Source organism: Gallinula chloropus (assembly GCF_964237585.1).
Source record: "Gallinula chloropus genome assembly, chromosome: 21".
Classification (NCBI taxonomy): domain Eukaryota; kingdom Metazoa; phylum Chordata; class Aves; order Gruiformes; family Rallidae; genus Gallinula; species Gallinula chloropus.
In genome coordinates this window covers 9,232,924-9,246,337 of record NC_140106.1, presented here as the reverse complement: position 1 = coordinate 9,246,337, position 13,414 = coordinate 9,232,924, and the positions used below count along the sequence as shown (strand labels likewise).

Genomic DNA, 13,414 nt, shown 5'->3' with positions numbered 1-13,414 from the left:
GGCGCCTGCACTGTTCTGTGGTGTGTGTAATGTGCTCTTTGGCCACTAGATGCCCGTGTGCTTTCTCTGTGGTAGCAGAAGTTGTTCCTAAGCTGCTGTACATGCCACTACAGCATCTGTCAGGTGGCTGTGGAGGCCAGCATGTACAGTTCATGCTTGAGAAGAGGATCAAGGTGACTTTAAATGAAAGGTAACATCCATTCTGGTTTGTATGGGGTGGATACTTGCAGTGGATGACAATGAATGTCATAGCAGGTGGCCTTACTGCTGAGCATGTTCAGTGCAAATACAACCTCCAGCAAGGTCATCAATAAAATTCAGTTTTACATGTCACCCATGTCATTGCAGAGTGGTTTGTGTGGGGGGTTTTTTCCCAAGAAATACAGTTGGTATTTGAGGAGGAAGGTAAATTACACCAGTTGGATTTGTGGATGGTGAGTGCTGTAGGGAGATAAATGTCTTTACACAACTGGGCTTGTCGGCGCTCAGTCAGGAATGGTTCAGTTCCACTTCAGTGGGGCTCTTAGATCACACTGAGCTTAAATAATGTATTTAATAGACCAAATTGTGGAACAGAAGTTGCATTCCTAAGGGCACTTACCTGTGGTACTCGTTGGCAGGATTATGAGTGTTTCACAGGCTGCAGATACTTGGCTGGCTTTTGAATGCCAGGATAGTGAGGCACAGTAGCACTTGAAAATGAGGATTTTTTTCTTTTGCTCAAGGTTAATGCTTATATAAAAACACAACAACAACAAAAAAAATCACACAGAAAACACCTCTGAAGTGTGACACTTTTTTAATAAAGATCTTAGGGGTCAGGGGGGTGTTTCCCCTTCCACTTGCTGGAGCATGGGACTCATTGCTGAAGCTACCTGGTCTTACACCACCATTTCTCTGAGGACATCAGAGAAGATCCCTTTGGGGTCAGTTTCTAAGCTGGTAGCTAGAAAGACATGGACCATTTGTAAAGTTGCCATCAACAAAACCCATTTGAGGAAGTCATGGGTGTCCTTGCCAACTCTTCTGTACTTACTGTTACACGAGCTTCTCTATTACACTAGAGCCTGTGCCAGTAGATCAGTAGAGAGCTCCTCAAACCTGTGAGACTGAACAGTTGGAGTTACAATGTCTTGAATTCCCCAAATACAACAGACTGGTTTTCTAGGTGGTACTAAACTCCTTCTGTAGCCTGAATTAATTTTTTCCTTTCATAAAATGCTACTCACACCAAAACTCTCTGGGTTTAGAGAGAATCTGTAAGAGGCTTAACTCTTAGGACAGCCCTAGATCCTACTTAGCGTCACATGGCAACTGCAATGCAAGTAAGTAATGCTTGGTTACTGATCTAGATCATGGTGACTCAGTTATTCCTGTCCTGGGAAAGGCAAAATGTGGCCTTGTGACATTAGACTTGATCTTTACTTGTGGATGTAAAGCGAGCAGGCACCTGAAGCTGCAACCACCACACTTGTCCTTTGTTCTGCCCTGGAGATGCAAAAGGCAGTGTGTTGATTCTGTGGCTGATAAGGCTGGTGATAAGATTCTTACCTACTCCTTATTGATTTCAATAATTAGTTCCTACCAGGGGCAGAATAGGATGTCCTAACAAGCGTGTCACCCTGGATTTGCTCATCATTTGAACTCAGACTTGGCTAATAAATCCATTCCGAGCTGGAAAAGCAAGGAGGACATTGATAAGGAAATCATGCCTGCAGCTTGGCTTGTTCTGTTGGAGTTGACCTGAAAGCAGCTTCAAAGTAAAATGGTGTGAGGACAGAGCTTAAGCCTGACTGGAATGTCCTGCAAATCTCCAGCCAAATAAGGAGGGAGATGAAGTTTTCAGGAGATTAAATCTGTCCCCTTTGCCTTCAGTCCACACCAGTTCCCAAAACAACATAGTAGCTGGTGGGATCCATGGTGTTCTCTCTTGGGTTACTCTCTTGCACCTAAGCTTGTTTTTAATTGTACTCATGATTTGATGCAAGGATAAAGCTTGGGGCTGTGGAGGGGAAAGGAGTGGTAGATTCCCATAACCTGTAATATAAGGAGAGTGGTTTAAGAATGTTCCCTTCCCACAGGTTGCGGTTTGTCCTTCTCTTGTACTGAAAGTCATAAGCACTTGTACGAACAGGAAGCCCTGTCAGCATCCTTCCAAGTACCCAGAAGGGATCCACGAGGGTACAGCCAGCCAGAGGATTGAGGGTGGTTCCTTTTGGTTTCTCAGGGCTTCATGTTGTCCTCAATCCAGTCAAGATACCGATTCACCTTTGTGTAAACACCAGGTATGTCTTTGCGGCCACAGCCAATCCCCCAGCTGATGATCCCAATCAGATACATACGATCATCCTTCATACAGACCAGAGGCCCTCCAGAGTCACCCTGCAGAGAAGCAGCACGTTAGTAACAATCTCCTTTATCTCCTTTTGTTTGGTTTTGTGTTGTTTCTTCCCCCCTGCACTGGGGTCTGCAGAGATACCCTCCATACGCTCACCAATCAGGAGCTCTTAGTACCACCACTTTCACATGAGCCACTTCTGTATCCCAGGCTCCCCTCAGTGCTCCTCTCACAGGGAGAGATGGGGGGGGGGAAAATCTAACATCAAAACCTATAATTTTGTATGGCACTCATTTATGATATGGAGGTGAGATGCTGATGACAAAAAGAGGAATGCTCTTAGCTATAAAGATCCAGGGTGCTTTATACAGCTGCATGGAACAGTAAATCAAAATTCTCTGAGCTGTATAAACTTCTCTGAGCTGTATAAACACAAAGAATGTGGATTGAATGCATGCCCTCCTTTTCCCTCATGTTACAGCAGCTCATTCTCCACCACCATTTGGCCTTTTATTATTCTTCTCTCAATTTTTTGGTAGAGTAGCACCCTCTTCCTCTTATAGAACCTCCTGCTGAGTGTTTTGAGTGCTCATGTAACAGAAAATAGTAGGAAATGCTGCTGAGGTGGAGTTTCCTGCTCAGTTTCATGATCTTTCTTAGATGTTTGGGATTTTCAGTTCTGGTTTGCTTGGAGAAGTTTGTCCTGCTTTCCCAGCTACAAGGGGCAGGGGAAGGAAAAAGAGTGCAAGGAGCCAGCAGTTCAACTCTATTCACCAGAAAGTCTACTAGAACTTCCATATAGCCAAATGTACAACTTCTTTTAGGTATTTTCTGAAGCTTTTTGTTTTGTTAGCTCAGACTACCAAGGACAGAGTTAAAAGAGGAACAGGATTGGGTTTACCTTGCAGGCATCATCAAGCTGCCTTGTGTCTCCTGCACATAACATATTGTCTGTAACTGTCCTGTTGTCTAGATGCTGTGTTGTGCACCGACTGGCTGGGAACAGCCTGACATGACCTTCCTTCAGGTGCTCTGAGTAGAATGGAGAAACTGGAAGGAAAATTACAACATTAATACTTCTGTATGTCTGTTTATGTGTATTTCTAACCATGCAGATCAGTTTTGGTAGTTCAGGGGAGAATAAACAGAACTAGCTGGGGGTGGGTCATTGCTAAACTAATATTGCCTCACCAAAGGATCATTTTTTATTCTTGGGGGGGTCCTGCTTTGCTAGGGAGAAATGCTTAAATCTAATAGAGAGCAGAGCTGCTTTAGCAAGCTTAAATGCTTAAGGAGGGTTTTGTAGGCTCCAAATTGAAGGCTGCTGTGTTTCTGCAATGGCTAAGTTGTCTTTGCACAGTTACATCAGTCAAAACAAAGTCAGGAGAAGTCCCTATGAACCTCACTAACTGTATGGGAGAGGATCTAATACTAACAAGTATTAGGCTTGCACTACCACAAATCACATGCCTTATCATAAACAATACTGAGTCACCAGGCAGGAATGTACACTTGTGTTACAGTGAAATGGAAGAGATTTATTTTTTTTTATTATTTTGGGTGTTGGTTTTATTTTCCTGCATAACTGCAACTGCACAAAGAGGAAAGTTGGCCCAGATGGTTGTTTTTCAGTTTGGTTTTGAATTACACTTGCAGCATCCCATCCTTTCCCTCTCAAGGGGTTTATCCTGTAGTCCCTGTGAGCAGTGCTGAGGGCTAGCTATATAAAGCACTTTAAAAACACTTTGCACCACGTTTATATTATTAAATCTTCAGGTCTATTCCAAAAGGCTGTTGCCAGGAACAACAGCATCCTGGCTTGTGTCAGCCCCAGCGTGGCCGCAGGGCCAGGGCAGGGATTGTGCCCCCGCACTCGGCACTGGGGAGGCTGCACCTCGAGTGCTGGGTTCAGCTCTGGGCCCCTCGCTCCAAGAAAGACCTGGAGGCCCTGGAGGGTGTCCAGAGAAGGGCAGCCAGGCTGGGGAAGGGGCTGGAGAGCAGCAAACCTTCTGAGGGGCAGTTGAGGGAGCTGGGGGTGTTCAGCCTGGAGAAGAGGAGGCTGAGGGGAGACCTTCTCCCCACCTCCCCTGCCCTGCCAGGAGGGTGCAGAGAGGTGGGTGATGGTCTCTCCAGCCAGGGGACAGGAGATGGGACAAGGAGAAATAGGCTCAAGCTGCACCAGGGCAGGGGCAGATCAGACACTGGGGAAAAGTTCTTCCCTGGAAGGCCTCTGGGGCACTGGCACAGGCTGCCCAGGGAGGGGCTGAGTCACCACCCCTGGATGGATTTAACAGGTGGGTAGATGAGGTGCTCAGGGATGTGGGTTAGTAGAGGATGGGCACAGTTGGACTCTATAATTTCAAAGGTCTTTTCAAATTTAGTGATTCTGTGTGAGAAACCCTGTGGGTTCAAATCATGACAAGGACTTGCTAGGATGATGCCTCACAGTCTCCATCTCAGAGAGTTTACAAGTTGGAGAATAAAAATAAATTAGTAGAAAATGCCAGGAAAGTAACAGCTGGGATTTGTCTTTGCTTTAAATATAGGTCAGCCTGTGTTTACTTCCAGACAGATTCTACTCCTGTTTGTTTCATCTCATTTTAAATCCATTCAGCCAGGCTTTTAATCTGTGTGGGATTGCTACTTTAGCCTTTTATTTTTTTGCTAATCACAGACAGGGGTTGAAAAAGACAGCTGGAGACCATCTAATCCACCATCCACCCTGCTAAAACAGCATCAGTTGTACAGGAACTCATCCAGGCGGGTTTTGAAGATCTCCAGAGAAGGAGACTCCACAACCTCTCTGCACTGCCTGTTCCATCCCTGCACAGCCAATGTATCTTTTAGAATCATGCAACTGCTTGCAACTGTGTAGTATGTTAAATCTGGACAGAAATGGCTTTCAGTGTGCAGGAATGTAGCAGCCCCACCTGCAAATCACAGAGTCACCAGGTTGGAAAAGACCTTTAAGATCAAGTCCAACTGTTCCCATCCTATGCTGAACTATATCCTTAAGTACCTGATCTACCTTTCTTTAAACACATCCAGGGATGTTTTGTCTTTCCTGTATTACCTGTTGTGCCATGTTCTGTGTTTCTAGTGTTGGAAAGTATTAAGAAAGACTCTACTAGCTGACAGAACTTGGATGAATTAAATAACTTAAAGCAAAATGATGCCCCCTCCCTGGCAGGGTCCAAGACCAGGCTTGGATGGGGCTTTGGGCACCCTGGGCTGGTGGAGGGTGACCCTCTCATTGGCAGGGGGTTGGTACAAGGTCCCTTCAAAGCCAAACTGTCCTATAAAAACATGGTTTTGTGTATCTCCCACTTCAGTGTACATGTTGCAGCACTGATACAAGCCCATATAATAATTCAGGGGCCACACATTAAGCCATGCTAAAGGTCTGATTTCTTTGAAGACCAAGTGACCCAGATTTCGGGCCTTCTGCTTACATATAGGCATGTATATTCTACTTACATTCCTCACTTTTGCCATAACCAGAGATCTCACACTCAGCCCAGTCAGGCAGCTGCAGTCTCAGGGTTGGGAGGCAGGCGGCACGGACGGTGTCTGTCTCTACAGCACAGTTCTCTGCATCCGAGTTCAACTGCAGCAGAGCTGAGGGAGGGGAAACAATCCCCACCTCGTCAGCCACAAACCTGAGCCAAACTTGATCTTTCCAGTTGTGAGGTCAGGGAGGTGCTTACCAATATCATTGTCCAAATTTTCTGAGTCAAACCTCTGATGCACAGTGTACTTCTTCACTTGGAACGTCTGCTCGTCCTCCTCAGGAGTGACTCGGGATGTCCTCCCCAGCACAACTTTCAGCTGACTTGTACTAAAGCTGGGGAAGAGAAGAGTCTTACTTGCTTTGTGTGTGAACTGGAGTGGACTCTCCACTTGAAGGAGTGTTGTTGGAGCTTCTGCTTTCCTTATTTTAGCACCAACTGCATTACCCAGGCAGTTAGACCTCAAGTGGCCTATTTACCTTCATTTTTTGGCTCTAACTGCTTCAACCATCGTGGCAAAGTTCCTCTGCCCCCTGATGCTCCCCAATTTCAGGTGGTTCTGCACCTGTATTGACAGCTTTGTTCTTCAGCTAACTGATACTCTTCTCTGGCACCTTAATGCCATGCTGCTGGTTTGCCCCATAAATGCCTGTCTTTAACGCTCAGCACAATTAACTCCATAATCTTCAGTGTAGAATGATTTACTGGGATAAAGAGCTTTTTTTTCCCCAAGACTTTTGCCTTATGATATTGTCCCCAAGACAGTGAGGCTGTACTGGTTGCTTCTGCTTTCCAGATGTTCCCCCCCACCCCTCAAACAGCACCGAATCCTCAACTCACCCTTCCTCAAAACAGTGAGCAGCTGACAAGACCCAGCAGGAGCTGATCAGAACTCCTCCGCAGAGGAAATGCTCTCCGGGGACTCGGCGATACTTGACGAAGATAGCAGCTTGCCAGGGGTGAGCGGCGATGTCTGCGAAGGAGCCCCCCTTAACCCTGTACTGCCGCTCGGGGCGCTGCCGTATCCCACAGGATGCTGAGGATGACAAACCCAGGAACAGCACCCAAACAGGAGGGGAATCAGCTTGTTAAAGGGCAGAGACTGGCAGGACAAGGGGGATGGAGTGAAGCTGAAGGAGGGAAGGGTGAGATGAGATATTGGGGAGGGGGAAGTTTTCTACAGAGAGAGTGGTGAGGGGCTGGAAGGGGCTGCCCAGAGAGGGGGTGGGTGCCCCATCCCTGGGGGTGTTCAAGGTCAGGTTGGATGGGGCCCTGGGCAACCTTGTGTAGCTCCAGGCCTGGAGGTTGGTGGCCCTGCCTGTGGCAGGGTGGTTGGAGCTCTGTGACCCTTGGGGTCCCTTCCAACCCAGACCAGTCTATGATTCTATAAATAGGCTTTTTGTTGAGGAACTCAGTTCCTCTGAATTTGGGTTAAGAGCCTGCTAGTTGTCAGTGCATGGTGAGGCAGCCTTGGATGAACTCTTCAGTATCTGACTCATTCTGTTTCCTAGGAAACTTGGATTCTGATTTGAAAAATACAGTAAGGAAACCCTGCCTCTTCTCTCCTTCATTTCTGCACATCTGTGAAATTAGAGCCCCAGAATCATAGAATATCCTGAGTTAGATGAGACCCATAAGGATCAAGTCCAACTAAAGCAGCTTCTTATTATCTTTTTCCCCAAGGACAGCACTAAAGGATCCTGCAGGACAATGTTACAGCCACAATCTCTTTACCACTCTGGGTGTTTTCTCAAAGCAAAGAACGTACCCTTCTCATCTCAAAATCTAACATTAATTGTAACATGGTATTATAATTAATTGAGCTGTTTACAGGTTGCTTCGCTCCAGAATCCAGCTTATATAAAGGTCACCCTTTATTACAATACTTTATCAAAGTCTCCCAGGTAACTGAACCACCCAGGGGGCCACCAATTTGGTTCCAGTTTTGCAAAGTGCAACCCAGTGGGGACTGTTTCAAGATTGGCCCTTTGGAGGCAGTGGTACTCCAACCTCCCTCTAAATACAATGTCAGGACAACAAACCAAACCATTATCCCCCTTTTTTTACTACTAAAAGCTTCCCCCCCCCCCAGTTCTTACTTTACAGTAAGAGACTTAATACAGGTGACATGCAGAAGAGTAATGCTGCAGAGAAAGAGAAGGATCAGGAGTGCTGGGGTCCTTACAGCAGGTAGGCACGTTGCAGTACTCCCACGTGAGCTGGTTCCCTTTCTGTACGTGGCACCAGGGCTTGCTGTCACCATCAGGATTCCTGCAGCACAGGATAGAGAAGAGCTATTTCTGTTATCACATCTGCAGGGAGTTTGGGGAGACCTAAAGGTGGCAGACTGTGGCCTGAGTGTACTACTTCTTGATTTTTGTGGAGTTACAGAGGGCCCTATGGTCAGGCCCCACCTGGAGTGTTGTGTCCAGTTCTGGGCTCCCTGGGATCAAACAGACAGGGATCTCCTGGAGAGAGTCCAGAGGAGGGACACAAAGATGCTGAAGGGCCTGGAGCAACTCCCCAGTGAGGAAAGGCTGAGTGAGCTGGGGCTGTTCAGCCTGGAGAGAAGAAGACTAAGGGGGGACCTTATTAATGTTTATCAATATCTGAAGGGTGGGATGCAGGGGACATGGGCAGCCCCTTTTCAGTGTCTGTGGGGACAGGACAAGGGGCAATGGCTGCAAGTTGGAGCACAGGGAGTTCCACACCAACATGGGGAAGAACTTTTCCCCAGTGAGGGTGAGGGAGCCCTGGGACAGGCTGCCCAGGGGGTGTGGAGTCTCCTTCTCTGGAGAGATTCCAGCCCCATCTGGTCACCGCCCTGTGTGCCCTGTCCTAGGGAGCTGCTTTGGCAGGGGGTTTGACCTGATGAGCTTTGGAGATCCCTTCCAACCCCTGTGATTCTACAATTCTATGATTTATTCCCAGCAGTAATGTATTTTCTGTGCTCTAATAGCCCACAGGGAAGTCTAGAGCCTCAAGCACCACGAGGAAGTTGCTCTATAACTGACCACGCACCGGCAGAAGTTGTGACTCCCAAGGCCCAGCTGGTCAGCGTCTCTTCTCCAAGCAGTATATAACTTGTTGATGAGGATTCGAGAGTTCCACCTCAGACAGGTAGCTCCAGAGCTGGTAACGCTGTGGCTGCCTCTGTAATCTGTGCCTTTTCCAGATTTGCAGTTGCTGTTCCCAGCTTCAACAAGAAAGCTGCACGTTAACTGGGGTGTGTGAACCTGCCAGCTGTCCCTAACTGTGCTTGCTGGCAAGACATCTATAGATTAGCCATACTCAGTCTCTCTGTGTCATAAATATTAAAATATATAAACATTTTTTAGCATGACAGTCTCCACTTTTCAGGCTACATAAATAGCACGAGTCCACGGAGAGCCCTTAACTATGCAGTGAATTGTGGAGGCTCTAAAGTCCATTCCCTATCCCTCTGCATGTACCTTTTGAACAGGAGGGCACACTGCAGTATTCCCAGATGTACTTTCCCCCTTTATAGATATAGCACCAAGGTCTGGAATCCTCATCTGGGTTTCTGAAAGAGTTATGATATTATGCATCATTATAAAGCTGTTGTTATTAGTCTCACATTTGCCATCTGGTTCAGTAACTTAATCCTGCTCTGCAGGGAAGATGTGGACTGAACCAGCAGAAGTCATTTGGAGGCCTATTTTATTTATAAAGCTGTGGAGAATGTAGAGGTGAGGATGAGACAGACCCTAGCAGGACAGGGTACCTTCTTTCTGCAGTTTCCTTCATGTCTGTGAAGCACTGTAATTAAATTTAGAGTTTTAAGCAGGATGTGGAACTGCAGGAAACTGGCTTACCAAGGGAGATTTAGGCACAGAGAAGGGACAAGGGAAAGGTGAGAGATGTATGCATTTTGTAGTCTCTCATAAGCATCCTTTTCAGTGGTCTTTGGGGACAGGACAAGGGGCAATGGCTGCAAGTTGGAGCATAGGAAGTTCTGCACTAACGTGGGGAAGAACTTTTCCCCAGTGAGGGTGAGGGAGCCCTGGGACAGGCTGCCCAGGGGGTGTGGAGTCTCCTTCTCTGGAGAGATTCCAGCTCCATCTGGACACCGACCTGTGTGACCTGTCCTAGGGAGCTGCTTTGGCAGGGGGTTGGACCCTATGGGCTCTGGGGGTCCCTTCCAACCCCTGTGATTTTATGATCCAGTCTAGATAGATCTGAAGTTCAGATACATCTACAGAAGCTGCAGTTGCTGCTCACAGGCTGCAGTGTATTTGCCCTTTGCAGAGTGTTCTCTGCTCAGTATTAGCCTCACAAACAGCTGTTCCTTTGCTCCAAGCCCTTAGAATGGGCTGGTTCCCATGATTCTGACCTGGGTGCCACCAGCCCCTCACCTGCAGTAGTTGTGATTGCCCAAGCCCAGCTCAGCAGCATCCTCCCTTTGGCCATTGTACCTCCTGTCCATCAACCCATTGCTATTCCAGTTCAAGCATTCAGTTCCACTCTCTGTCGTGCTCCATGTACCCCTGTAAGTTACTCCAGCATCTTTGTAGCACTTTGCCTCAGTATCTGAACAAAAGAGAACAAAGTGTTATTACAAGGACAGCAGCCCAAACTCTGCTTCCTCAGTCTCCCTCCTGTTTAAACTCGATGTCCTGCTTAAACTTCATGTTCTCTTTAAACAGGTATCTGGTCAGTCAGTGAAAATGCCTTGCCAGGCAGACTGCATGTGTCCACAAAGGTCTTCAGCTCCAAAATCTAGACTTTTATGAAGAGACACTGAGAATTACTCAGGTGGCCTTCTCAGAAGTCCATTTGGAATACAAAGAGGTGGCTTAGCAGAGGAGCCCAGTATACAGCAGCAGCTTCGAGGTACCTCCCCCTTCTGCACAGCATCACTAACAGCAGGAGGACATGGTTTACTCACCTATTTCACACTGCTTCCCAGAGAAACCTTGGTGGCAGCGGCAGATGAAGAGCTGTGGGGAGTAGTAGGCCTGTGAACACTGGCCCCCGTTGTAGCACTTAGTCCTAGTGCAGGCTGTGGAACAAGCAAGACCCAGGGAAACCTGTTAGACTTCACCAAGACAGGCATTGGTGATGTGTAGCCATCCCTCCTCTCCCATCAGTCTCCTTTAGCCTGTTCTGCTTTTCCCTGCCACATGCTTACAGTCTTTTCATGTGGTGCTTGTATTCTTCCTCTGTTCCATTCTCTCCACATCCACTATTAGGACTCTTCCTCAGCCCCTTGTCCTCTCCTGCTTAGTCCTGCCTGAGCCAGTCTTTTCATTTCCACCTTACTCCACTCCAAGCCAATTTTTCTGTGTGATAACACCTTCCCTGACCGTGGAGTTCACCTTTAGGATGATTAGATGGATAATCTCTCATCGCCCACCATTCCCTTTCTCTTCTCCTTCATACTCACCTCTGATAGGCACAGTGTGGCAGCGACTCCAACCACTGTCGCACCTACAGTATTCTATTCTGCTCCCTGAGAGCCTCAGCCAAGTCCCCCTGTGCTGGTAAATCTCTCCAGACGAACTGTCTGTGCACATGGCTGCAATTGGAGAAAGGAAAACCTCTTTTAGAGAGTCAGGGGAAAGACCTGGCTGAGCAAAAGAACTCCCTTCTTTATCCAGGAGAAAAGTGTCCATGATGGGAGCATCTAACAGGCTGCCCTTTTTCCTTCTTGGACCACAGTTGTCCCATCTCTCTGTTCCCTCAGCATCCCCTGCTTTCCCCTCCTCTGTCCATAAAGCTCCAGGTAACAGAGGTTGTGGTTTGCCTGGCTTACCTCTAGATCTGGCTCCCCGTTTGAAACGCAGGCGTGAGCCCTGCAAGCAAAGAAGGAACATTTGGTGAGTAAGAGCCCTCAAGAAAACAGAGAGAACAGATACCTCCAAAGAGCCAGTTGTCTTCTTGAGGTGAATGGGGGGAGCTCCAAGAAACCCTCTGCCTTGGCAGGCTGTACAGTGAAAAGTGCTGCTAGTACCTCAGCGTGGGTCCTGAAAGCTGGAGATTGTGGATTTGCTACAGGTTACCAGGTGAGTCCTTGTCCCCTGAGTGGTGTGGGCTTGGGATGCACTGTACTCACAGTCACAGAACTGAAGGGGGTGGAAGGGACCTCCAGAGCCCATGGGGTCCAACCCCCTGCCAAAGCAGCTCCCTAGGACAGGGCACACAGGTCGGTGTCCAGATGGGGCTGGAATATCTCCAGAGAAGGAGACTCCACACCCCCTGGGCAGCCTGTCCCAGGGCTCCCTCACCCTCACTGGGGAAAAGTTCTTCCCCATGTCAGTGTGGAACTCCCTGTGCTCCAACTTGAGCCCATCACCCCTTGTCCTGTCCCCACAGACATTGAGAAGAGGCTGCCCATGTCCCCCTGTGTCCCACCCTTCAGACATTGATCCCCATTGATCAGATCCCCTCTCAGGCTGCTTCTCTCCAGGCTGAACAGCCCCAGCTCACTCAGCCTTTCCTCACAGGGGAGGATAGTCCTGCATGAAATAGTTACGTGCTCTTGGGGCATTATTCCAAGAACCAACTAAAACTTGTCAGCTTTCTGCTGTTTGAAGGAGGATCAAGCAAGTATCTTCCAAAGCCAGTGTAAACAAGCAGTTATTTTTGCTCACTGACCTGCAGGTTCCCCATAAGCCTTTGTACCTTGATTACCTTTGAGAGAGATGTCTCCTGCAGCCAATGAAATGAAACATTTTCAATAAAGTTTCAAGGAAGAAGCCAATTTAGAAAGCTTCTTTGACCAGGTGACAGGAGAGAGAATAACATGAAAAGGAAAGGGAAGCCTGGGACAGCATTTTATTTCTTGTGAGAATGAGACTAATTGTTTTAAACCCCTGGACAGGTTGCTCAAGCTGCACAGTGTGAGGTTTGAAGTCAGGGGCCATGGGAACCTTTGATGTCCAGTGGTAAGAGTGATGATGAAGGTGATAACAACAGAAGGAAAGTTAAAGGGTGATCACAGTGGAAACTGTGAAAGGTGACAGTGAGTGGATATGCCAAGAAGATGCAGGGAAGATTTGCTTACTGAAATGAAACCCAGCCAGGATAACTCATCACTAGAAATCCCAGCTTAGAGGGAGACTACTTTGTAAGCTTTTCCTTTCTCTTACTTTTAGTGATACAACCAGATTCTCCTTCTGTCGGATGCAGACAGCTGGAGTGGGTGGTAGGGAAGCACTGCTGAAAGCACAGGGTGGTGGCAAGAGTGTTATTTGATGCATTTGCTTCTTACCTGGCACTGGGTGGTCATGAGGGCTCCCAAGAGCAGGAGCAGACATGGGAATCCACCTTCCATTCTGAGTGCTTTGCACATCACCTCCCAATCCCAAGTTATCTATAGAGACAAATTAAAAATAAAGATGTTGAGCAAAGGCATTTTGTTCAGCTTGTGTGAAGGGAGTTCAAGGTCCTAAATTAAAATAAAAGCTTTAAATTATGACAATTCTTTTTACATTACAACAGACTTTCTGCTCTGAAGTTCTCAGCCATCAGGTCTAGCTGTCCTGGTCTCCCTGGACAAGGAAAACTGCAAGGATGGACCCAGATGTGCTTTTATTTGATAAGC

General features: G+C 47.5%; 1 protein-coding gene across 1 annotated transcript; it reads right to left on the bottom strand.

The window, feature by feature from the left end:
* Positions 1-2,223: 2,223 nt before the first annotated feature.
* PLAT (plasminogen activator, tissue type) lies at positions 2,224-13,162 on the bottom strand (the record flags this gene model as incomplete). Its single annotated transcript, XM_084273839.1, has 13 exons — positions 2,224-2,382; positions 3,240-3,388; positions 5,816-5,956; positions 6,046-6,182; positions 6,688-6,883; positions 8,033-8,118; positions 8,869-9,043; positions 9,300-9,391; positions 10,224-10,398; positions 10,757-10,870; positions 11,255-11,386; positions 11,624-11,663; positions 13,082-13,162. The coding sequence occupies 13 exons, from the start codon at positions 13,160-13,162 to the stop codon at positions 2,224-2,226; spliced, it is 1,677 nt and encodes a 558-aa protein (XP_084129965.1).
* Between the last annotated feature and the right edge of the window lie 252 nt (positions 13,163-13,414).